Genomic DNA, 23,961 nt, shown 5'->3' on the forward strand with positions numbered 1-23,961 from the left:
TCGCTCTTTCATCCTTCGCTGTGCTCGTTCGCTCTGTTACGCCGACGCCGACGGTCGCCGCAGGAACGGGCGCCTAAGAGCTACGCTCTAAAAGAAAGCTATCGAAAAAGTTATCGTCGCCCGTCGCAACCCATCGCGTATAGCGATTCAAGGAGACTCGCTCTTGAGTAGTTTGTCCTAACCTGGGGCCAAATGCACAAAGGTTTTCGTTGGTAAGTACTCCTGCCAATCGTATGTCCAGCATCAGGATTTGCAGGAATTATTTTCTTAGGAACAATTCTAGCGTAAGAGGATTTTGTGAATACGGGCCTGATTCTAAGCGCGCGGAATGCAGCGCCGCCTTTAGTGGTCGTCTGTGTGGTGGGTAACGACTAGAGCTTGAAACTGCGGGACATTCTTGGACCTTGGAAATACACTGCGTACGCATTGCGCACATTGAAAGCATTTCTGGCGTTATTTTATTCTATTTTTTTTACTACAAGCCTTCATGAGGCTTTATGGAGAGTTTGAGTGTGCGTACGCGTCTAGTGGACGTATGTGCAATTAGTGTGTTTATGCGATCGCTGTGTATATAATGTTTTTCAGCCAACAACTGGAGTGGCATGTCAAGTTGTCCGCACGGCAACTATTACCAACTCTTCATTAAAGATAGAATCTCTCTTTCTCAAAGAGCCAGTGCGTTCTCCTCTTGACAGAAGCGTTTTGTCAATGACGTCAGCGCTTGCGTGAACCAATCCGGCCGTTCCTATATGCTCCTAGTGCGTTTCCACTGCCTCTACATTTTCCTCTTCTCGGCGCAGCGTGCACGGGGGAAATCGAACAACCACACAACACTAACGTCCCGTAGAATACTGCCGCAACGACATTACATTTCCTCATCTGTTTTGAAGCGCGATATAGAAATTTACAGATTTTAGCCCCTTTTCGACAATAAAAGAAACATGGCATATTTCTAGAGAGGGTGTGTTCTAGAGAAGGTTCTTTAGTAAAAAAATAATAATACTGTGGCTTAAATTTTTATTTTCGTAGTTAAGGCTGCCGTTCTCGCAGTATGTGTTGTACTTCACGAGCATTATGCGAGGGACATTCCAGTTTTTGTTGTGTGCAACAATAATGAGATTGTTGCAATCATTTTGGCAAGCCAATTCATAAGGAGACCGTCATAAGGAGCCAACCGTCCCTGTTTCTTGTTTGACTTACGCGATATATTCTATAGGCATATACACAGCGCGCAGGTGGTTACACTACCTTTGTTTACACGAACTCGATGCGACTGCATGGGTCGAGTCAGCTGTCAATCCGACTCCAGCCAGACTAGACCACGTTTTCAGGCATCTTGCCAACTGGATTTGGCGAGTCAACTCCATCCCTTGCAGAGGCACGTAATTGACAGAACTCACCTCTACTTTCGCTCAGCACGACCCGCTACCGCTCACATGAACCCGACTAACGGGTTTCAGCCCGACAAGCCGATTCGACCCGCCTTTGTCGTGTCCGTGTCAACGCATCCATTGATGAAATTTTTTACAGTTGCTATAGTGCTATTTGGTGTTAGCTTGTTTGCCCAATGTTCCTTGTAAGTACAGCCTGTTTATTATTGCGTTGATCGATGAAATTTTCTACTGTGGCGTTGACGTGTTTGTCCACTGTTCTTTGTGAGTACAGCTTGTTATTTTCATGTTGATCTATGAAATTATCGGCCGTGTAGATTAAGTTGTTCTCGTATGCCGCCAATTCGAGGATTTTCAGGCGCCCAGTCAAGCTGTCTCGAGCAGCTTCTAGCCCAGAAGATCATCCACATATTGCTGAAAAAAAATTTGAGTGCTAACTTGAACTTACCGTCACCCTGCAGTGTTCGGAGCTTGAGGCTGTCGTCGAGCGAACTGCCGTACACCTGGGATCCGTCTATGAATGACGTCAGAGAGTCCATCTGCTGCCGTGGGCCTGCACGGAGAGCGCGAAGAAAGCACGATTTAAATTTTTCCGTGGTAGCGGGTATAAGAGTTTAAAAAATTGATTCATTGAAAGCAAAGATCCTTTTGGCCTTTTTCCCGCCAACTTTGGCTTTCTTCCCTTTTTGCGGTGCGGACGCACTTCCAGGGGCGGTTTCGCACCTTCTGCATTTGACGATTTACCGAAGTCACGTGTCATACTGTTGTGAGAAATCAGCGCTAAAGAAGACGCACACTAAGGAATAGGTGACAAAACCCATGCGTTCCCTTTTCTTGTGTGTGTGGGTAATGCAAGACCCTCAACAGTGTATGCAAGCCCAACGAGCCCAACAGTTAGGTCCTTCTCACGTGACATAATCGGCGACGTTGCAGGCAGTACGTCTGACGTAGAGGCGTTCACGCGTGTGACGTTGATTCTCCGGTAAGAAGCAGGGCTCCCTCGAGAGGAAGGGCGCGCAGATTTTCGTTTTGAAATTACGGTTATTTTCGCGCTGTGAAGTGGTTTGATACTTTGCAGGCACAATCGCGAGCGCATGATCTACGCACAGTGCTTTCCTGTTTGCAATGCCCATACCATGTGAGGGGCCCTTTATGAAAGACCTTCGGAAGGATGCATTGACCAACTCATAAGTGCTGCTTCTTTTCGAGTTTCTATGACTTCACCATCCTGTGTCCGTAGTCTTCGCACGCATCCGCTCACGAGCTGCTTCTGTATTGTCGGCGAGAACCTAGTAATGCAGCGCCAAATAAGCCGCTGTTCAACTCAGACAGAACTTGTGCAGGTGGCGCCAGCGAATTACGTCAGATCACTCCGGCGACGTCACGGCGCGGAGGGAAACTTGTTTTAGCGTGTCCGGTAGTCCGGTATACGCAATGGCGTCTGCGTACTACCGGGTTACCGAACGCTGGCAACGACATCTTGTGATGCTGCGTCTAACCCCAATGCCTTACAGACACGTTCTCGTGTTTCCCGAGTGTTGTAAAAACACTGAAAAAGCAGCTTGTGCATGATTACGCCGTTACCAAAAATTTACACCAGCAGCGAAGTAGCATACACTTGGTTACTGCAATAATAGTTCCGTGTTTGTCTGGTTGAGCTCTGCGCCACTAGTTGGCGCTACCAACCCAACCACTCGCGTTTGTACGCCTCCGATAGCCCGGTAATCCGCAAACGCCATTGCGTATAAATAAATACCAAACACACTAAAACTCTCTAATCGGAGTCCCTCGGGAACTACTTTTTGGAGCGTGAAGACAAGGAGGGCAGGTGCACTGCGGTTATGTTGGGTGGAGCTCGTACTGAATTCTTAGGTTGTCACCGAGTATGGCTAACACTCGCACCCACCCTGCCAGAGTCCTGTAGTTCTAAAGTTTAGCGTTGAGCTGGTTGGTGCCGCGTCACCAAACTTTTGCAAGACCCGTATTCATCAACGGCCGAATTCGGAAAGCTTGTCGGTCGCAAGGGTTGTTTGCCATGCGCTCGCCCGCCTTTGTTAATGATATGTCTGACGTCATGATACGCGGACAACTGCACTTACGAACAGTTTGGGGGAATAACTTTTTCGTGAACACGGTTCTTGGTGCGCTGTAAAGCTCAGATTTTTTCCTATTTCGGCTATTGCGCATCGCCCCGCGCAGCCCGAGGAATCTTCATCCCGGCTCCTGGCGGCGCGCGTCTGATCGTCACGAGTCTCATCCGCGGTGCCACAGGTGACGATGATTGTTGCGAACGTAGGCACGAATTGAAGCGTTAAGACTATTTCCTAGTTCACTGTTACTGCTATCGTCAGCAAACTTAAATGTGGGTGCCCAACCTTGCGCCGCTTTATGTCTTCTCTGCACAGCGTGTCGCGATGCGGCGAAGCCACCGTAGAGGGAGCGATGCCGGGAAAGTAAGCGAGAAGTCATGAGCCAGAGTTTCACAAGCGCCAGGAACACCATGACGTAATAAGACCCATATCTGTTGCACTGGCGGCCTTTAATGACACGACCAACCCGAGAGTTTGTTAATGGAGAAAAATAATTACCAAAATAAAAAGCAAGAAATTCGAAAAAAAGAAAATATTTTGCACATAAAATTGAAATACGGTCTTTTGCGAAATGCATCCGCAAAGTTCTTGCATTTACTTTGTTCCTGTTTCGACTTTCCTCGCGGTAAACATTTTGTACAAATTTCTGCTAGTTTCATTCCATTATTTTATTACCATCCTCCCTGCCGAGTGACCGATGCTGACGATAAGAGAGCGTTAGTGTACGAAAGTAAACCGGTCAACAGGTCAACCGGTGTTCAACGCTCCTGTCTTCGTATAGTTAGTTGGCTTAAGAAAAAAAAAACAACTTTGACATGAACTTTGACCAACTCGCTCGAGTGGCCATCTTGCTCTGCATGTTTAATTTTTTCTTTGTTCTTCCTCTCGTCCTCCCATATCTCTAACTTCTGTTCCACCACTCCTGTGAAGGGTAGTAAACCGAAATTTGCATATATGGTTAGCATCTCTGTCCTCTCTCTCTCTATTTGATCGCGGCGCCAGTTCCCGCGCTCTTCTTGAATATATTAACAAATTGTTGATTGATTAATTAGCTTTAGTGGCGTAAGGACCAGTTCTGGCCAAACAGCGCCAAACGAATGGTGTAATGAGGTAATAACGGTACAAAGAAAACATATAACGTGGTTGTAAAGGGGCCTAAAATAAGTATCTGTAAATTGCTTAGAATGTAAATATACGAAAATAACGGCAATGATTAGTGACATGTGCTATGATCACAATATCTTTGCAACGACGGATGATTAAGAGAGACTTATATAGGTGACAGTAGCACTAGTGCCATATTAACGAATGGTAAAGAATCATTCGGACTAGGCCGACATGACACCGATTTTGGTCTGCCGGTTGTTGACGACAGCAGTTTCCAGGACGGAAAACGCTCTCGCCAACAGTCAGCAGACTAAAATCGGTGTCGTGTCGGCCTAGTGTGAACGAGCCTTAACGAATACTTATGTTAGGCACGGAGAACGGATCTCACTCACCGAGGCTGCAGAGCGGGCACCTGGCCGAGCGAGGGAAGTTCATGCAGTGCTCGCCGTACTTGCCGAAGAAGTGATCCGTCGGCGGGATGTCGAACGAGAAGCAGCGGGGTGAGCTGCGCGTCTCCGTCGAGCAGCAGTCGATCACGTCGTTCGGATCTGCGGAGGGATACGCGTCGCCGTTTTGTAAAAACAACTTGGCTACGGCGCCGGCTGTCTATCGTTGGCCAACCACATATAACGACCAACCACATGTAACGCGTCTATGACGCGTTTATATTTATGTCCTGCAGTGGACATAAATATAGGTTTATGACGATGATATCTACGCTGCTTTCCGCAGCCTGAATGATGAGCTTAGTCTGGATGCCTTCTTAGTAATTAAAACGCATGAATGAACTTCATGAAAGAACTGTGAGACGGGCTTAGACGATCGTTTTTAAGGCCTGTGAAGTCAGGACTTCAGAAGTGAAGAAAGTGCGAAATATGTTTGCGCGATGACGTTTTGTGTGCACAACACTCCTGCGTGTAGTGTGTGAAAAGTGCACAACCGCGTATTGGACAACGTGTGTAAATAGTAGCTCATTGTACGATGTCATAATCACCCGCCACCTCCTCTCCCTGTATCTCTAACTTCCCCTTACCCCAGTGAGGAGTAGCAGGCTAGAGACACGATCTCCAGGCCAACCTCTCCTCCCTTCTCTTCATTAAAATCTACTCCTCCTCCTCCAAACGCATGAAATCCATTTTTGCTTCGATTAAGGCATAGCCGGGCGCGGAATAGACGCCGCGCCGGAAGTGAGGTCCATGTGATTTATCGCTAAACCAGAACACATCAATACAGAGATCCACTCGTGTTTTTGTTACTTCGGTTATTATATGAGCATACAGTTTATATACGTCAACCTATTTCTTACAGGTATTTAGTACGAAAGCGCAAAACCCTCGTGTAGCGAAATCTCGGTTTATGTTAAAGAACGCCATTCAATAAAAGTATTATCCTGAGCCTACGACAAGGGCGTACCTGACAGTCAAGATGCAGTTTTGGATCATAAAACCACATCACTCATTTATTCTACAAAACTGTAGTCGGGTACAACTTAAGAAGGCAGGTGAGGCCCTGCCCAGATGACCGAAGTGCCAATTGACTCCGCGACTAAATAAATAGTCCCGCTCAAGAGTACCGCCCAGTTCGAAGCGCGGGCGACCATTTCTCCGTCGGCGGGGTCACCGTCCGTCCGGCTCATGACGTCAGTCTAGAGCGCGCGCTTATTGGTGGAGGCTCGCGTGCATCCCCCTTGGAGGGGCAAATGTCGCTGCCTTCTAAAGTTGTGCCCGACTATACACCATTCCATACTATACTCTGCTATGCTATGTTATCCTACGCGCTGCTGTGCTATACTATTACGCAGGGGTTGCCGTTACGTTCGCACTCACTTCCGAGGTCGACGATCTCTCCGGGCACGCTCGAGATGGGGGCCAACGCGAAGTCGTGGTCCAGGAACTGCCCCCACTGCATGAGCATGTGCGTCGTGTCGCGCGAGGGCCGGTCCAGGTCGACGTGCACGGTGGTGGACACCATGCGAGGGTTGGGCAGCTCGCCGCCCGTCTCCGAAATCCGCGGGGCCGACACGCCTGCGTGGACAGAGCACGTGACATCATGTACGGTGTCGCTCGCAGACAGGGAGAGAGAGAGAGAGAGAGGGATATAAGGAAGGCCGGGATGTTAATAAGTCAAGATTCCGGTTGGCTACCCTACGCTGGGGGAACGGAGAATGGGGAATACAAAGAAGAGAGAGAGGGGGGTAGAGAGACGCGCACGGACGGCACTATAGATTCAAAACGCTCGCACAAGCCAGACGTTCTCAGAAAACACAAAAGTGTCTTCACTACCTTTACATTCGATGATCGGCGGGGACGGTGCCTTAGTAGTGTCTGTTCATTCAGAAGACGATCATCTAGTTTCCTGAATGCGTTCGAGAGCTAGTTCCATATAGGCAACGTGGACGGCGCCACGAACAGCGTTTACATCTAACGTACCACTAGTACTTGTTGCAGGGCGATGTGGTCGATGTTTCTTTCAGCGGAAAAGATGCGAAATCATGTGATGAAACGACCGGACAGAAAATAGCATCTGATAAAATTGAACCCTCCTTTCCCCTATCTCTTTCTTTGTATGTTTTGAGGGGGTCGTCCCCCTTACCGCCTCTGCTAATATTCATGCCTTTTAGGCATCTTTTTTTTTTTTCACCCCAAATGTCAATGCTCTTTGTCGGCGCTATTTGACGACGAGAGACGCTCTTTCCGATCCGGTCGTTTCTTCGCGTGGTTTCGCTTCTTTTCCACCGTAAGCAGTGCTTAAATCGGCAAGTAACTTACGCATCTGCTTTACTTTACGAGGCCAAGGTTGCCGGTGACAGCAGCTGTCATTTGTATGCCGCGTAAATGTAGTGTGGGGAAGCGAACTTCAGCCGTGCGGGGGGGGGGGGGGAGGGGAGGAGGATAGAGCAATAAAGTAGAATGCACGAGAGCGTCGTCCTCCTCACCGTCGGCGTATCTTGGCGGCAGGAGGCGACGCATGCAGGAGAAGGCGGCACCCCAGTCGGGGTGCTCGAGGTTGTTGCACGAGCCGTCCTGCTCGCGGAAGGGTCCCTGCCGGCACACGTGGTTGCTGAGCCGCTGGCAGCGCTCGCGCACCAACTCCAGCCGTGACCCGGCAAGGTCGGTGCGCACCAGGCCGTGGAACTCGTCCTCCCAGAACATCTTCATCCTGCGGAGGTGATCCGAGGGAGAGTCGTTTATACCCCCGTTGGCCTGCGCTGTATCCGCAGCCGAGAACGTACACGGAACTCCTGGCTCCACCAAACTATATTAGCCAACGTGGGTCTTGGGCCGGCAGCGACTTTGTTAATGCGAAAGCGTTATATGTCCCATGAGGCAGAAAAGCCGGTGTTCTAGACAACGAGTGGTACCAAAGACCATCATCATCAGTGACGTTATCAACGTCTTGTATGACGTCAGTAGTAGTAGAGAATTAAAGTTAGAACAGGTTAGAGTAAGGTGACTTAAGGTGGAGTAAAGTGAATTAAGGTGAAGAAAAGTGAATCAAGGTGAATTAAAGTAGTTTAAGGTGAATTGAAGTGGTTACGGTGGATTAAAGTGGATTAAGGTTGGTACAAATTATAGCGAGGTGGATTAAGGTGTATTAAAATGGATTAAGGTAGGTTAAGGCTGGTACAAATTAGAGCAAGGTGGATTAAGCTGGGTAAGGTAGAGTTGTGAAGGACACGCGACAATGTATGACGTCACGGATCATGCACGTAACCAGTTAATTAGAGAAGTCATAATGCTTTCGCATTCAAATCACGTAAGTATACTTAAGTTACTGTCAATGTTTTTCTCTTTTCTTCATGGCGGGGTCTTAAGTCTGAAGAGACAAGAGGAGAAAAGCGGAGGAGGCGATGATGGCGAAAAGGTGAGGAGGAAAGCGGAGTGCCGCGCAACATGCCGCGAAAGACAGGTTCTGCGGCGACGATCGCTACGAGAATGCGCCAGAGTCGCGCGCGTCGTCTGTTCACCGATGACGCCACCTATAAGGAACGCGGCGAACGCGTCAAAACAAAGCGCTGCATGAGGGCAGGTCTGTCTGCGGCGGTTGCTGTGATTCACGCCCACGCGTCACCCGCGTGCTGACGCTCTTGATCTCCCGATTAGCGAGGCAGTCGCTCTACACTTCACTCCGTTAGCAATGTGCCGCGCGAGAAGAGACTGTTCGCGCCAGCCCCAATATTTCGCAAAATAAAAACACGTATAGAGCTGCGCTCAAATTTCGCATTAAGGAGTATTGTAATCGTCCGTAAATTTTTTTTCATTCCTCTTGCCTTTTGCCTTTGACTCTCTCGAAATGCGCGTGCCCTCACGACGACTTCGATTGACCACACAACGGGATCGGTATAATATGTAATGAATGGAAACAAGGAGAAAAAAAAAGAAAAAAATCTTTACGGGGGAAAAAACAACCCTTTAGGAAAATGTAATGGTATTATTCTAACTATTTTCCATTTCGCGATTTGTCAGGGATGTGAACGTCGCGGCGCCTTCGTTATCACTGAAATCGACCCAGCGTGAGCCAGTGATGATGACAAAAAAAAAAAAGGAATAGAATCTATCCAAAAGAACCATTAATACCGGCTCTGTATTACTACAATTGACCCATCGGTAGCAAGCTCCTTGCAGGCGTTGTACATGTTGCACGATTAAGCAAAAGCAACGAAAGGGAGCTAATTTACGCACGTTCACGATTACGCGTCCTTGATCCCTTCTTCGTCATCTTTTTGCCATTGTAAAAAAAATCAGCGCAACGTAATCATGATCTTGCAGGATACTCGAATGTTGTGGCCTATATATTGTCCCACAAGACAGCCAAATAAACGTGTCGTTAAATCGAAGAAGTTACGGGCCACAAGTACGTGACGCACAACTTTAGCGTGATCGCGATTCGTGTTTCGTAACGATTCTTCACATTTGTTATTCTTTTTTTTTTATTTGCCTTTCCTTATTGTCTCGCACGACGCACCGCCTCCTTCAGACCCGGATGTGCCATTAGCCGGGTGAGATCATCACAAATTATGAGAATCGGAATAAATGAATCATTGCCAAATACGGTCTTACATATTTTACACACGTTGAATAGTTGTATAAAAACCCGCCTGTGCCTAGTACGCAACGCTTCGAAAGCTTGACAGATATCTCGAGCTGCCTGCATTCGCGACCAAATATATAGTCACTGAAAGAAATACATGTAAATTTAATATAACGTTGTGTCATAATTTATGTCGCAATAAATTGCCTGTTTATGGCATGGAAGGCGTGGCAAGTTTGGGCCCGTATTGCCAAAACTTCCTTACGCTAGAATTGTTCGTAAGAGAAAATACCAGCCAATTCTGGTTCTGGACATGTTATTAGCAGAGGCGACCGGCCAATTGGGAAGAAAACTTAGGAACGAAGAGCCAGATTCACAAAGCTTTTCTTTCATAAGTTTTCTTTGTCATTAGCCTGCCGCCTTCACTAATGATGTCTGGCATCCGGATAGGCTAAAATTCTTTCTTACGTAAAATTCTAGTGTAAAAAGTTTTCGCGAATTCGGGTCCAAATGTTTTGTGAATTCGGCACCTGAACTTCTCTGTTCAGGGGCTGAATTGCCACGTAAACGCCAAATGAGCAGTTACGTGGCATGTTCTTGCGACCAGAGGTCCTTACGCCCACAAGTTGTAGTTGCTAAAAATGAAGCAGTTATTCTTTGGAAAGCATCGCAGATCGAAAACAACTAAGCTGGAAAACTCGCGGAGTGAGACGTCTATGACGGCACAACTTGCGTATGGATTTCTCAGCGTTGTCTTGTACGTAGGGAGCCGAGCACTGTCGAGCTCCTCTACAACGAACGCCTGTCTACAACGAAATAACCCGCATAACGAAGGGACAATTGTATCCCGGTTCTATTGTGACCGGTGTGGTGCGCGACCGCTACAACGAAGTGACCTGTATAACGAACTATTTAGAAGGCCTCCCAGCACTTCGTTATAAAAGGCGTTCGACTGTATAGTATAGTTAAACTCACTTGTGCGACAGCAGGCGCGTGGTCTCTTCGAAGAGGTGCGCCATCTCGTCCATGGCTATCGCTTTGTCTTTGGCCACCCTCGTTTGCATATGCCGTGCCGACGCTGGGCACAGCGGCACGGGAGACACTCGAAGACCTGCACCAAATGACCGGCCAGACGTGACAGGATTAGCAAATACTGTAACGCTGTGGTGTGATCAGAGCATAACCGAACCGAGACGGAAGAGAGCGAAAGGACAAACATTAACTGTGATTTCCAAAATTCCGTCACATAGTTTGTATTTCATCCGCGTCATAAGGTGGGCATAACGACTAATCATTTCGACAAATACATAAAAATAAGTTAACTTAAATACATTATGTGATTTCACGTGCCAAACCACGATCTGATGTCCCTGTGTGTAATGTCGCAGCATTCTGTGGGGGTTATAGATTGATTTGTGTGCTGTTCTTTTTTTCTAAGTTGACTGCTGTTGTTTAAACATGTTTACGAAATGTGCTTTATTGTCGGATCGTTTGTTTGTTTTTTCATATCACCTCATGTTATCATCATTTGCTCATTGGACAATCTATTGATTGTGGAGAAGTCGGCGAAACAACATTGGCCAATATTTCCAGTGCTGCTATCAAAATAAATCCCTGACTCACGATCTGATTACGAAGCACGCCATAGTTGGGGGACTGCCGGTTTAATTTATACCAGCTGAGGTTCTTTAACCTGCACATAAATCTAAGCTTACGAGCATTTTTTTTATTTCACCACCATTCGAAAATTCGGCGGCGGCGGCCGGGATCGAATCGGCAACCTCAGAAATCCAACGTCATAGCCATTGCGCTACCGCAGCTGGTCGACAAATACAGTAGTTGGCATAAAGGGAGAATGCCTAGGATTTGTCAATATAAATAACGTGTCTGAATCGAAAAATGTGCTTATGAGAATACAAAGTGCGAAGAAAGAACTCGACTCTTCTTTTTTTTTTTCGATGATCGCTTATGGTTTAGCTTCGAAACAAAGGTAAATGTTGATGCCCACAAGGGTGGACGTCGGGGTCTAACCCCATATTCTACAACGTCACTCTCACTCGATACTAATTCACCAGTTGGGAGAGGAGAAGGAGGGTTTGACGGAAGGAACAAGATGTTAACTTGGGCGATTTGGTGATCCAGATGAAACTTTACCAAAGTGCGTTGCAGATATGACTCATAGAGGAAGAAATTAGCAGCAGTGATTTGTGTTTGTTTTTACCTGTATTCTACGTCAAAGTCCCGCCTAAAACGCACGCTTTGGCAAGTTTAATCAGGACGTAACACGAACAAGTGCCTATATACTACGCACCCTTGGCGGCATGACTCTTCTCGACGGCCTTCTGCTTGACGATGATGCGGTGCGCTTCCCTGGCCGCCTCGTCGAGCATGTCGACGGGCACGCGGGACACGGTCGGCGAGCTCGGGTCCAGCGGGAACGAGATGCGGGGTCGCCACAGGGGACGCCCTCCGGGGGCCCGCTGGGCCGGCGAGGAAGGCACCAGGAGCATCACCGCGGCGAGCACCGGGAGCAGGTGGCTGCAACGAAGACGTCTAGGTTACGTTGGGCAAAGACCGTGGTATAATCAGAGAAAGGAGAGAAACAAGAAGGAAATGCAGGGAGGTTATAGCCACACGGAAGCCCGGTTGCGTATATTGAAAATCTAGAAGGCGCAGCACCTTAGCAACCGTGGTTGAACGCGATTGGCTGAAACGCCGCTGGTGACGTTCTGATGTCACACCGTAGCAACGCGCCGCCATTTTGTGTTCGGTGGCCGCGACGCACGCTCTCGCGACGGATTACGTTCCCAGGGTAGGTTAGGTTAGGTTAGGTTAGGCGTTAGGCGGCGCGGCGTACTCTCACAGCGGTTGCAGCGGTTACCGTAATAACCTTTTTGCGAATGCGAGCCCTGGGGCCGGGCCGAATTGGCGAAGCTTATCGCTCTTAATTGATATTTGCCTGCTAATGATATGGCCAGAGTAAGGATTACCTGGCATTTGCTCTTACGAACAGCCTTAACGTAAGAGCTTTTTCTGAATACGAGCCACGTAATACGGGCTCCGATTCACAAAAGTTCTTTGCACAAGCATTGCACTGCATCACGGGTATTACAGAAATGAAGATTACTTCTTGAGCAACCACATAGTAACATTCTGCATTTATTGCGTGATGCTGGACACACTTGAGAGGACAATGAAGAACGTTAAACCAACAACGGGTTCATTCGCAAGCCGAACAAACCAGTTGGCAGAAAATTCCTGCGCTCGACAACCCGTACACCACACGAATCCATCGTCTCTCTGTACTATAAACAATAGCTCGGGAGATTTTGTCACTTCGTTCTGAATACGCTCGCACTGCCCCGGACACAACCACTTCGGACAATGGTCGATTATCGAAGCACACGTCGCGAAAAACAACCGGTGTCCACCGCCTGTCGTCCGGCGTATAGAGGACAGACAAACAGCTTATGGTTGGTCAAGCAGTGAGCAAGACTGCAAGAATCGGGGTAGGCCGGTGGGTCGAGATGTAGGGCTGCTCAAAAGGTGGTGCTGCAACCATGCGGGGTGAGTCCATGACTCTCTTGTATACTTCGCATGGGCGTCGCCCTCGTGGCAATAGCAGTAAATATCGAAGAGATAAGCACTGCACCGGGTCAGACTGGTTGTCTGCATGGGAAGGTACGCTGTCTTGAACAGCTGTGTCTTAGTAGACTGGACGAGAATCGCGACGCAGTCAGAAAGAAACCGGGACGCATAGGACGACCCTATCGTTTGTTCTCGCGCTGGCCGCTCGACGTCGGGATGTGAGCTAACTGGCGCACCCGTATGACTGACAGAACTACCCGACAAGTGTGTGTGTGCACATGTATTTGATGTATATTGGCACAGCGGCATCTCAGGCCATACCGTACCAATACCAGTTGGGGCCATTCTCAATCGATAATTTAACGCTGGCTGCTATGAGAGGTGATTTAGCGAGCAGCGGTTGCTTCAGCCAGAATGAACGCACTTGAAATGGCGTTGAGTTGTGTCGTGGCCCTGCTGCTGAGTCCTTTATACGAACAGATTTAGACTACTTATAGACCACCTGTATGGTATAACTCCGTATTTTATGGTCAAATTCGCCTCCCTCATAGACCACTGAATGTGATATATATTTACAGGCTCACGACGTCGCTTTCTCAACCGAAAGTCTGCTGCCGGTCGCCCATGTGAAAGCAAAATTTGCACGATGTTCATTCGTCAGCAGGACTTGAACACTTGACGTCACAGGCTGCCATCGTGCGGTGCTGGAGGCGCGTACTAATCACTGATGTTGTAGCGGGGACTGAGCGCCACTGGGGTCCTCGAACTCGATTTGTACCTTGATATTTAGCACACAGGTGAGGCCGCCATCGTCAACTCGCCTTCCACAGCCAATTCTAGCCAATCACTGTGACAAGTTTCTGAAACACGGAAATCACGGTAAATTTTTCAACTTGTATAATTGAAGCGCTCGGTCATATCACGGTTCTAGGTATAAGCCTGGTACAGACACGCAGCGTGCTCTGTGAACTTTAACGAGGCACAGGAAGTTGCAAACGCATAACTATTTCTTTTACTTCGCTTTCTCACTGGCGAGTGACTTATTTCATACGTGAAATTAACTGCGCTGCGAGTGAAGGTAAGCGGTAAACTATAGCTCCCGCCGGCAAGATTCGAACGCGCAAGACTGCGCAGTTTTTCATCGAGCTACTCGCCTTGGCTACCTCAAATATTTACGCAAGACCTTGCCGTGTCAACGCCGCAGGGTACGTGTAAGAATTCCTTTCTCCGAACACTTTGAATCCTATAGAGGATTTTCGGAAGCCGGTGCTCGATCACTATTACGCAAGGTCGATCCGTGGCATTGACTCATGGCTGCCGCGGACTCGAGAAAGTGACGCCATTATCGTCTGCCTCCAGATACCTTATGCATCGACTCCCGGATGCGCACGAGCATTTTACTTTAACGTGTTCCGTTTAGCGTCTTTGTGGCGCACTTTCTTTTTTTTTTTTTTGTTGACTTAGTCCAGCGAGAGAAACCATGCTTTGACTTCTCTGCAAACGCCGAACGCGAGCATAGCGTTCGAGAATTGTACGCCTTCTTGGTCATCCTCTACCGTACCGGTGGTCATTCAGTCTTCGTTCTTTGTAAGTAGGGCTAAGTTTTCTTTAATGCGACCTATAGACCAGCCGTCCAGACGGAAACAACGCGTTACGGGCCGCGCACGCGCGGGCAATTTTCCTCGCTCGAGCAAACAATTAGATTGGCGCAGCCGTCAAAGAAGAATTCTGTCAGGGACCGCGCAGCGACCTTCGAGCGAGCGTGATTCGCTTTCCGCCTGGCATGGGAGAAAGGAAGGAGGCGCCTCGCGTCTATCAGCCGCCGCTTCTGCGTTTTCTGACCCGTCACCTCGTGGGTGGTGGTTTGGTGGCTTATGGCGCTGTGCTTCTGATCACGAGGTCGCGGGTTCAACTCCCAGTAGCGGCGGCAGCATCCCGATGAAGTCAGAATGCAAAAGCGGTCGTGTACCGAGCGCACCCCATGTTGTCAATTTTAATGGAACACTGAAGAGAAACAGTGCATTAGTTTTGAAACACGGCGGTGGTATAGACTAGCAAAGTACGCTTTAAAAAGTCTATTTTCGTTAATTTCCCGGTAGTATAAGGACTATTAAGAGATACAATGAAGGCTGCTGATCCATTGACCATATTTTACGTCCCAAAGATATGCACTGGGCTCTTGAAATGTCAGTGTTCCAGCTCGATCAGACAAAATGGCAAAGGCTCACACACGACGCAGACATTTGCATTTGCTTTTGTCGGCCGGCGTGTGGCACGCTGGAGAGTTGAGATTTGAAGATCACTGTATACTATACACCAACTTCAGTGAGTGAGTTTGCCAGGGAAACGAGACGCATGTTGTATAGTGGAATGGTGCGGATCAGTTTTGACGACGAGGGCTTCCTTAGCGTGCACCTGAATAGACCAAGCATACGTTTTCCCCCCTTCTTTTGCATTTATCCCTCTCATAAGAATGCGACCGCTGCCTGTGGTAATCGAACCTTCGAACTTGAGGATCAGCAGCGGAATGCCGTAGCTGCTGATCCTCACCGTGGCCGGTGCCAAAAGGTCACGCCGCGCAGCCACCTATCGTTAATGGTGTAGTCCTCAGTTGCGCATCAAGGTCACGACGGCTGGAAGGGCGTTTCGCGAAGCTCATATTGCATCTGTGTGTAGGACCGGCAACCGGCTGCCGCGTAATTGAATTCGTCGTGCGTACTACTCGGCCTGAGGCAACGTGGCTGGCTTCGTCAGCGTCAGGTTGCAACAGTGGCCGCCGTGCCGCAGTATACACGCTCTCAGGAGACAGAGACATGTGGAGACACCTGCGTGCAACGTAGCATGAGAATTGAGCAGGCCAGCGTGTGCAGCACGGCAATGTTACGCAGAAACCTGTTGCACGGCGTTTCGCCGTGTGCGTAGCGACAAAGAAAATTGGACCATCGGGTCTGGGTTGCTTCTTTCGCTCGGACGGTCCTGGAAGCGCGAAAAAGAGGCAGAAGTGGAATAGGATCATTACATTATCCTGACAAGGTTTGAATAGTAGTGCTGATGGAGCTGCTCGGTGTTCATTTCAAGGTACGGTATGTCGGCGGCCGATGCAGCGTATACGCAAGACGTGCAGTCTGCGCTGAAACTGCCTGAACCGTTTCTCAATTCGGCTGTCATTTCGTGGAACGTATCAAGGCGGCTGTCGGCTCACAAAAGGTCATCCGAAAACTAAGGTAAAGCACCGTCACTGGTGGCACGAAGATGTGGACAACACTGGTGCGAGGCAAGCTGTCGTTTCTCTGCACTCACTTCAGCCCAAATTGGTTCTCGAACTGTGAGCTGAAATTCGAAGAGCGCACGAATGCGGGAACAAACGGGGTTTGTTTCCTGCGTTGTCAAGATGACCAAAGCATTTTTTGTATTCACAGCTCTGTGCTGAAAGTTGGAGACTCCAACGAAGGCCCCTTAGCACTAGAAGTACTCCGACGGTTGCTGGAACTTTGTCGCAGTCACGGATACGCGGTGCCCACGCGGGGCCTCCGGCAATGACGAACGTGCAACCTCAAATAACCGACAATGACCTTTCGAACCCGGGGACGGCCGTTCGCGTTTTCCTGGTGCCGTGGAGTTCTTATACCGGAACTAAAGTGCGGCATAAAATTGTATTTAATGACTGCATCGTGGGTGCTAGGCCCTGCAGGGACCATAAATTGTAGGAGGAGTATCGAGCTGACATAGTAAATGCCTTCCGGTGGCCTGAAGCACTATGCAACAGCAATTCATTTCCGGTGCCCAGAGACACCCTGAACGTTGTGACTTACTTGCCTTGTTTCTCGAATGGTTCGCTGGAGAGAGGAATTAAACTGGTGCATACAAGCTGCCAGAAACAGTCAAAGCCCTCAACGGATGAAAGTCGCGACTGATGCCTCAACGGCCCGTCGTCTAATGAGGTCGCCAAATCAATTTACACCTAAAGTCCGCGTGCTACAAGCTACATATCGCCGATCCTATGGCAGTACGCGTTGTCGCGTGAAATAAAAATGGCTCGCAAGGACCGTGTAACTTTGGGAGTGTCGGTGATTTTCATTCATGTCTTACTCAAACGCCAGCCATGGAACGAAAGATTAGAAAGAGATCATAAGCGCCGGTCGTCGTGATTTCATTAACTCTGCTATAGACCATCAACTTTTTCGCATAACTGACCTTTCTGCGCGCGCTGCCCGATATGTATACAATATAGTATGAAGAGAAGAGCGTATGACAACGCCGCGTACAGTCGTGCGCAAAGGACAATTATGTGGCACAAATCAGGGCCACGCAGAAGGATTACTGAACCTTTTATTTCACTTTGGAACAAAGTATAGGCTAAATATGAAACGCAGTGCGGCGTGGAGCCCAGACAATACTGCGGCGCACGCCAGAAGAGTTACTAAACTTCATCACATCGCGTCGACGAGAAAAGGCTCGAACCTGATGGACGCATATGCGCCGTTGCGCCGTCTCTCACTCAGCGAGAAGCCACGTAACTGCTGAACCCTGCCGAGCAAGAACTACATATATCGGAATACAGACAACGTGAACCCGAGATGACTTTGATTGCACGGTATAGCACGACACAGGACATAACCATAGCCGATTTAGTGAAAGACGCGCAATGCGACGGACGCGATAACGAACAACAACGGGCTCCCAAACTTCACCTTCAAATTTGATCCACTTTTTTTTATACACCATACGTCTTCCTCGCTGATATCGATCCTGTAATAATTAGTCTGAATATTACGTATCGCAATGTCCGACGTCTTGCCTGGTGTTACATTCTCTCTTAAGTTTATACCCCCTGTATACAAACTTTAACCTCCGGCTTCCTGGCTAATGCCCCGTAGTGTGTAAGCATGGTCACGGCTTGAGAAGCAGATAAGCGAGAAACGTTGCGCAAAAGTGCAATGAAGACACCGAAGCGCGCGCAGGGGTTACGAAAAAGCGAGTAGCAGCGCGTCTTGAAGAACTGTGCCACTCACCGTGGAACGGACGACATGTCGGGCGAGTCTGCAAAGACGGGCTCAGGTGAATAGGCGTCCGTAAGATCCCGTGCGGGGCCCGTCAATGCCAGGATGGTCTGGCGGCGGTCTCGGCTGCTGCTGCTGCTGCTACTACTACCGCTTGGGCGTCGAATGCGCGCCCTCGGCGACGAGTCAAGGGCGCTGAGGAACCGACGGTCAAGGCCTGCCCGGCGCGCGCACCTCTCGCACCAGCAATGCGCTCGTTGTCGTCCCCGTCGACGAAGCACCGGCTGACTGCTGCTGCTGCTGCGTCTCCCTCGGCCGCCGGACCCTCGGCGTGCCTGCGTTTAAGTGGGCACCCGCGCGCACGCACGCGTCCAAGACTATCCGGTATATAGTGACGGTCGGCGGCGGCGGCGGTGAAGGTGATGGTCGTCGATATTGACGCCTTCGCCGCGTTGACCGCGGACTCGTGCCAGCCGCCCTCTGGGCAGCACTTCGGCACGTCTTCGACGTCAGGGTTTGGGAAACACCTTCTTCCTCCTCCCTCCCCGTTCAAACGGCGGCGGCGGCTACTTATGTGCTATACTATACAACCGCTCATTAGGCTTGTATACGAGCTGCCCCTGTCGGTCGGGGTCGAAGACGTTTGACCCGCGCGGCCGCGCGCTAACCCCGTTGCGTGGGATGACCAGACGCACATCCGCTTGCGTACTTCAGAAGCGACCTGCGGCCGCTTCGCGCTAATTGGTCTGCAAGGTGTGCACGCGATGTGGAAGACGTTACTCTCTCTCTCTCTCCTCCTTCACCTTGTCGCCTTGCTTTTCCCTCTGATCGAAGTGAACGTTCCCTTAACACCGCAATTTCTTTCTTTCTTACTGTTGTTCTTGCGTCACGAAGAAGGACTTTGGCCAATAGTTTAACGTTTCGTGGCGCGTTCCTTTCTCTCTCGTTCTGGATGTTTGCCTTCCTTCCTTCGGATGGTCGTTACGGAAGTTCAAGGACGGAGGTGGCGGAATGCGAAACGCGCTTTCATTTAGGTCTGTAGGTCACGGAGTATAGAGTGGGTTAAGCGCGAAGAAATAGTTTTTCTTCGTTTTTTTTTTGTCTTTTCATTGCATTTGTCTGTGCCGACATTACTATGCAGTTGCAAGTTAGGTAACCAGACGTAACTGCCCGCTTTGGACCGCGAACTTTAGCTAGGCCACTATGTGCTTCGGCAAACGGAATGCTATGGCGTCCTTTTTTTGTTTTTATTTTAATTTCTTTATTTTTTATTGTCCCATTGATCTCCTAGTCTCCCTAGTGTCTTTTATTAAGCGCCTTTTGTAATCTTTCGCGTGCGATAGAAAAATCGCCAAATCGTCGCTTCCCTTACCTCCTTTCTTCCGACCTTCCTGCGCTAGGACTGAATCATATTCACGTGACGCGTATCACGTAACAGTATCAATGTCATGTCACCATCTCGCCTTGCTTTTCGTGTTGCCGATGCGCGAAGCGTCGACGCTATGAGACTTCATATCTAAGCTTCTCTCTGTGCATTTTCTCAGTTGAACTTCGCATTGTACAATAAATGGTTACATTGCGGACTGCGCTACGAATGTGCTGTTGACTTAGTTAGAGACCACCAACTGCGGGATTATAGAGCTCCAGTGTTACAGAGCACACTCAATGCCACTGTGTTTTCAGGCACCCGATATCTTTCTGAAGAAACTATTCTAGTTGCTTGGGAAGATGCCGCAATGGGCTACATGCATAACAAAAGCTGTTCTAGGCCTTTTCTTGCGCGAAGCGGGTCTGGATAAGCACCGTTGATTTGCTGACCCGATGTCTCTGACTGCTTGCTATGAGCTGTGCTTTCTGAAACTACGGTACATACTTTATGTCTGTAGACTCTTTTATGTAGTTGCATGTACGCATCTATAGGGAGCGCACAATTAGTGTGTTTTTGTGTACGCATAGTGTGTGTCACCTTGCGTCACTTGTCATAAACGCTGATCGTATACCGCATCGGACAGCAGGCGTTCATCTCATTGCATCATTCCATCATCCCTTCGCATCCTCCTCTTTACTTTCCTGCATTGTTCCCTTCTCATTTACCCCTGTATGGAGGAGCAGGCTAGAGACACGATCCTCCGGGAGGACCTCTCCGCCCTTTCATTCCTTCGCTAAATCCTTTTCTCTATTTTTATACTTTGATAACAGGAGCGACTTAAAAGCGGGTGTTAGGACGCGGCGGTTAAGAGCGGCAGGTCAAAGACTATAGTCGGTGACAACCTAATAACTACAAACAAGCTCCACCTACAAAGATGCAGTGCACCTGCCCTTCCCCACTGAAATAGAGCGGAACCAGCTGGAATCCGCTCAGAACTTAACAATCTTGCTTTGCTAATGCAAATGCTAGGCTAATTAGAAAATAAAAGCTAGTGTTGTTTCAAGCTAAAATGTTGCGTTTAGCTGAGGACTGATATCAGAATCACCCATAAAATTTGACCTAGACATTCAGGTTTCATCCTGAAACCCGTTACACAAAGATGGGTCTGTACGGTGAAAACGGTTCGTGTTTAAACACATGAAACCGCTTGACGTCAGGTAGATAAGCGAACCTGATTGGCTGACGCAGTTTGAGTTGAACAGCGTACATATAACCTTTTTAAGGCGAAAGCCTCAGATCTCTGTGTTTCATGGTGGCGTTGTGAGGTACAGAAAGTCACGCGACCCGAGGAAGGCCAGACGCGAACTAAAACATGTCCAGCCGTGTGTAATAGATGATTAAAGATTAGTAAGTTAATTAGTGATCGCTTAGTGACTGGATTAAGGTGGATTAAGGTCGATTAAGGTGGATTATTTATTCTTAGGTTGTCGCCGACTATAGCTTCCCTAGCAGTAAGTTTCATTGTTAGGACGCGAGAAGCAGAAGTAGTGCTCGCGCATTTACCTTGTGCCACGTGGGCAGACATGAGACTCTGAGATCCTCTCCGAAAGCAACTGGTCAGCCTCCGAGCGCTCGCCGGGTATCCGCTCTTGATGGCCTTCCTGCAAGCAAAGTGAGAAGCGAGTTTGTAAGTCACCCCGTAAAGTAATAACAATAAATTCCACGAAATGAACGGCATATCGCTTAAAACAACAAACACATTAGGGAACTCGTAGGGATTTGTGGTTGAAAAATAAAAGACAGGCGTAAAAAAAAAAAAAAGCGCGAACACAGGAGCAACGAGAAGGACTTTACAAACGCCGTAGCTTTAGCACAAACACTCCATATCGTCAGAAGCCTCAATGCACGTATGGTGAAACTTGATCGCGATAACCAAGCCGATATGAATGAGAAGACAAAGTGCGGGCTCATTAATTCCAGCTATATCTGGAAAGGCAACAAGGCGTAACAGTTTTTTAACCCCATGTACCCTGCGTAAACATAACCAAGCCAAAGAAGAAAATTCACAGTTAGATGCTTAGCTTGCAAATAAACGCAAATGGCATTTGAATGCTTATTAACGGTAATAAAGAAAAAGTTAATAAATTTTACCGCGTGTAGGCGCTCTAGCAAATCCGATTATTTGAAACCGAATGTGTACCGTTAGCCCGACGGGCCAGATTTACGCTGTTTCTCTCGAGAACAAAAGATTATTCAGCCCTTTCCATAGAGGTCCTTGGTTTCGCTTTGGTATTCAAAGCAAATAGCGGGCATGGGATTAACAGGGTCCAGTCTATGCGAGAAGAAAGTGCATGCGCGCGTACACGTCCAGTTTGCGTGTAACCTTGGACAACAAATCAAGCAAAAAAAAAAAAAAATAGAAGGAGCGGGAGATACGTCTACTGACAAGCGAGCACCGCTCGCCAAATCACAGGTTTTTTGCTCCGAAGGCCCTCAGGCAACCGTCACGTCTGTAAACAACGGCGACACGCGAGTTTCTTTTGCGTTTATTTTTTAACGACTAACGCCACCGTACGTTCAACATGTATCTGCTAGGCAGCTGTAGGAAAGCGGCGAATAAATTTTACGTATCGCGGCTCTTAGCATGTCGACTCGGCATTCGGAGCGAAGAGGCGTATCGGCGATTTGTTTAACAAAAACACGGCTTCCGCAGCTACACGGCCGGCAACCTCGAAGTGGACGACAATAAAGTTAGGTACGCTCAGCGCGGAGCGCAGGAGTTACACAGAGCTCAAGTATACTCCACGCATCGTATCTTGCATGTATCTCTCACTTGGACGCAAATGCACGCTTCGAAAGCTGCAGAAGATCCAACGTAGCCGGCGAACGTTAATCGTGAGCGAGGTATCACAGCTTCGGCCCGTTGCCAGGCGATGGCTAAAGCTACTAACAACGGCTCTTCGAGCTAACAAACATTTTTTAACTGCGCGAACAAACGACCCCAGAGAGAGCATGAAATCAAGGACAGGTGCAGTCCTTATTTCACGTTTCCTCCGACTCCAACTTTGCCATGTTTCCTCCACCTTGTTTCCTCCGACTCTGTGGTCATTTGCTCACGCAGTTAAAGAATTATTGATAATATGCAACAACTCGCCCAACAAGTTATTCTAATCTTCGAGCTAACTTAATATGAGACCTGTGATTTCCTCCCGGAAACTTGCGTTACAATGCGAACGGAGACTTCGTAAAGTGGGTACATGGACCTGAAATTCCGCACTACGAGGGATTCAAACCTGCGAAGTCTTGTCAGGATGAGAACCGGAGTTGAGCCGATGCGCCAAGAGCGCTGACTGCGTTTGGACGTGGCTGCTGGAGAACGCACCGAGCGAGACTGTTCCTCCGAGTGCCTCCCGCTATATTGTTTGGCCTCGTGTATCACGTCTCGTAGGTCTCGTGTACTGTTTCTCACGATTGAGCTGGAGTGGAGGGGTCAATGAACCCGCTATTTTGAAGCGAAGCGCGCCACTCTCTCCGTGACTGCACACGATCGATGATTTGATAATGACTCGGCGGAGACTGCGAGTCGATAGTCGCGATGCTGGAAGCTGTCGACCGCTTCGCGGTTGTTGATGTGCGCTGGCTGAGCGTTCAAGCCGTAGTGGGGCAAGGGTCAGCCCCAATTCAATCATTCATTCGTACACATTCTCCGATGACTTTCGGAAGTAGAGAGACAAGAATCCCGGTAGATCTGCGTAGCTTTAGGCAGCTGCAGAGTCAGCGAACGGGGATAGCCGATATTCTAATTATCATTAAGCAAAAAAAAAAAAAGGAGCTGGGCGGGCCATGTAATGCGTAGAATGGATAACCGGTGGACCAATAGGAGGAAGCAAGAGAAAGGCAGAAGGCGGGGAGGTTAACCAGAATAACGTCCCATTGGCTACCCCACACCGGGGGAATGGGAAAAGGGAACACAAAGATGACAATAGACCAATAGAGTGGACCAATAGAGTTACTGAATGGATACCAAGAGAAGGGAAGCGCAGTCGAGGACGGCAGGAAACTAGGAGGGGTGATGAGGTTACGAAATTTGCAGGCGCAAGTTGGAATCGGCTAGCGCAAGACAGGGGTAATTGGAGATCGCAGGGAGAGGCCTTTTTCCTGCAGTGGACATAAATATAGGCTGATGATGATGATGATGACAGCACGGACAGTGAACAGGCGTTTGCACCGCATTAACTTCTTTTTACACCTCGTTGCTGGCTTACATTGTGCTCCGTAGCTTGGCAAAGGCTGTGCGGCGTTTCGCCTTGACATTCAGTTGAGAAATAAAGGTCCTCGGTATGAGGGAGATGAGGCGGAAGGGAGGTGGGGTCATGAGTTACGGG

At 48.8% G+C, this 23,961-nt stretch overlaps 1 protein-coding gene across 2 annotated transcripts in view; it reads right to left on the minus strand.

Moving 5' to 3' along the window:
* The window catches only part of LOC119431392 (peroxidase), a 122,575-nt gene that overhangs the window by 9,714 nt on the left and 88,900 nt on the right, over positions 1 to 23,961 (minus strand). For both annotated transcript variants that reach the window (XM_037698883.2, XM_037698882.2), the window contains exons 2-9: positions 21,140 to 21,237; positions 18,220 to 18,542; positions 11,931 to 12,157; positions 10,595 to 10,730; positions 7,524 to 7,747; positions 6,415 to 6,612; positions 4,981 to 5,136; positions 1,840 to 1,944 (exon numbers count right to left, since the gene is read on the minus strand). In XM_037698883.2, coding sequence (XP_037554811.1) covers positions 1,840 to 1,944; positions 4,981 to 5,136; positions 6,415 to 6,612; positions 7,524 to 7,747; positions 10,595 to 10,730; positions 11,931 to 12,157; positions 18,220 to 18,236 — 1,063 coding nt within the window. In that variant the 5' untranslated portion in view covers positions 18,237 to 18,542; positions 21,140 to 21,237. The remainder of the gene's footprint in view (positions 1 to 1,839; positions 1,945 to 4,980; positions 5,137 to 6,414; positions 6,613 to 7,523; positions 7,748 to 10,594; positions 10,731 to 11,930; positions 12,158 to 18,219; positions 18,543 to 21,139; positions 21,238 to 23,961) is intronic.

The sequence above is a fragment of the Dermacentor silvarum genome, chromosome 10, assembly GCF_013339745.2.
Source record: "Dermacentor silvarum isolate Dsil-2018 chromosome 10, BIME_Dsil_1.4, whole genome shotgun sequence".
Taxonomy (NCBI): domain Eukaryota; kingdom Metazoa; phylum Arthropoda; class Arachnida; order Ixodida; family Ixodidae; genus Dermacentor; species Dermacentor silvarum.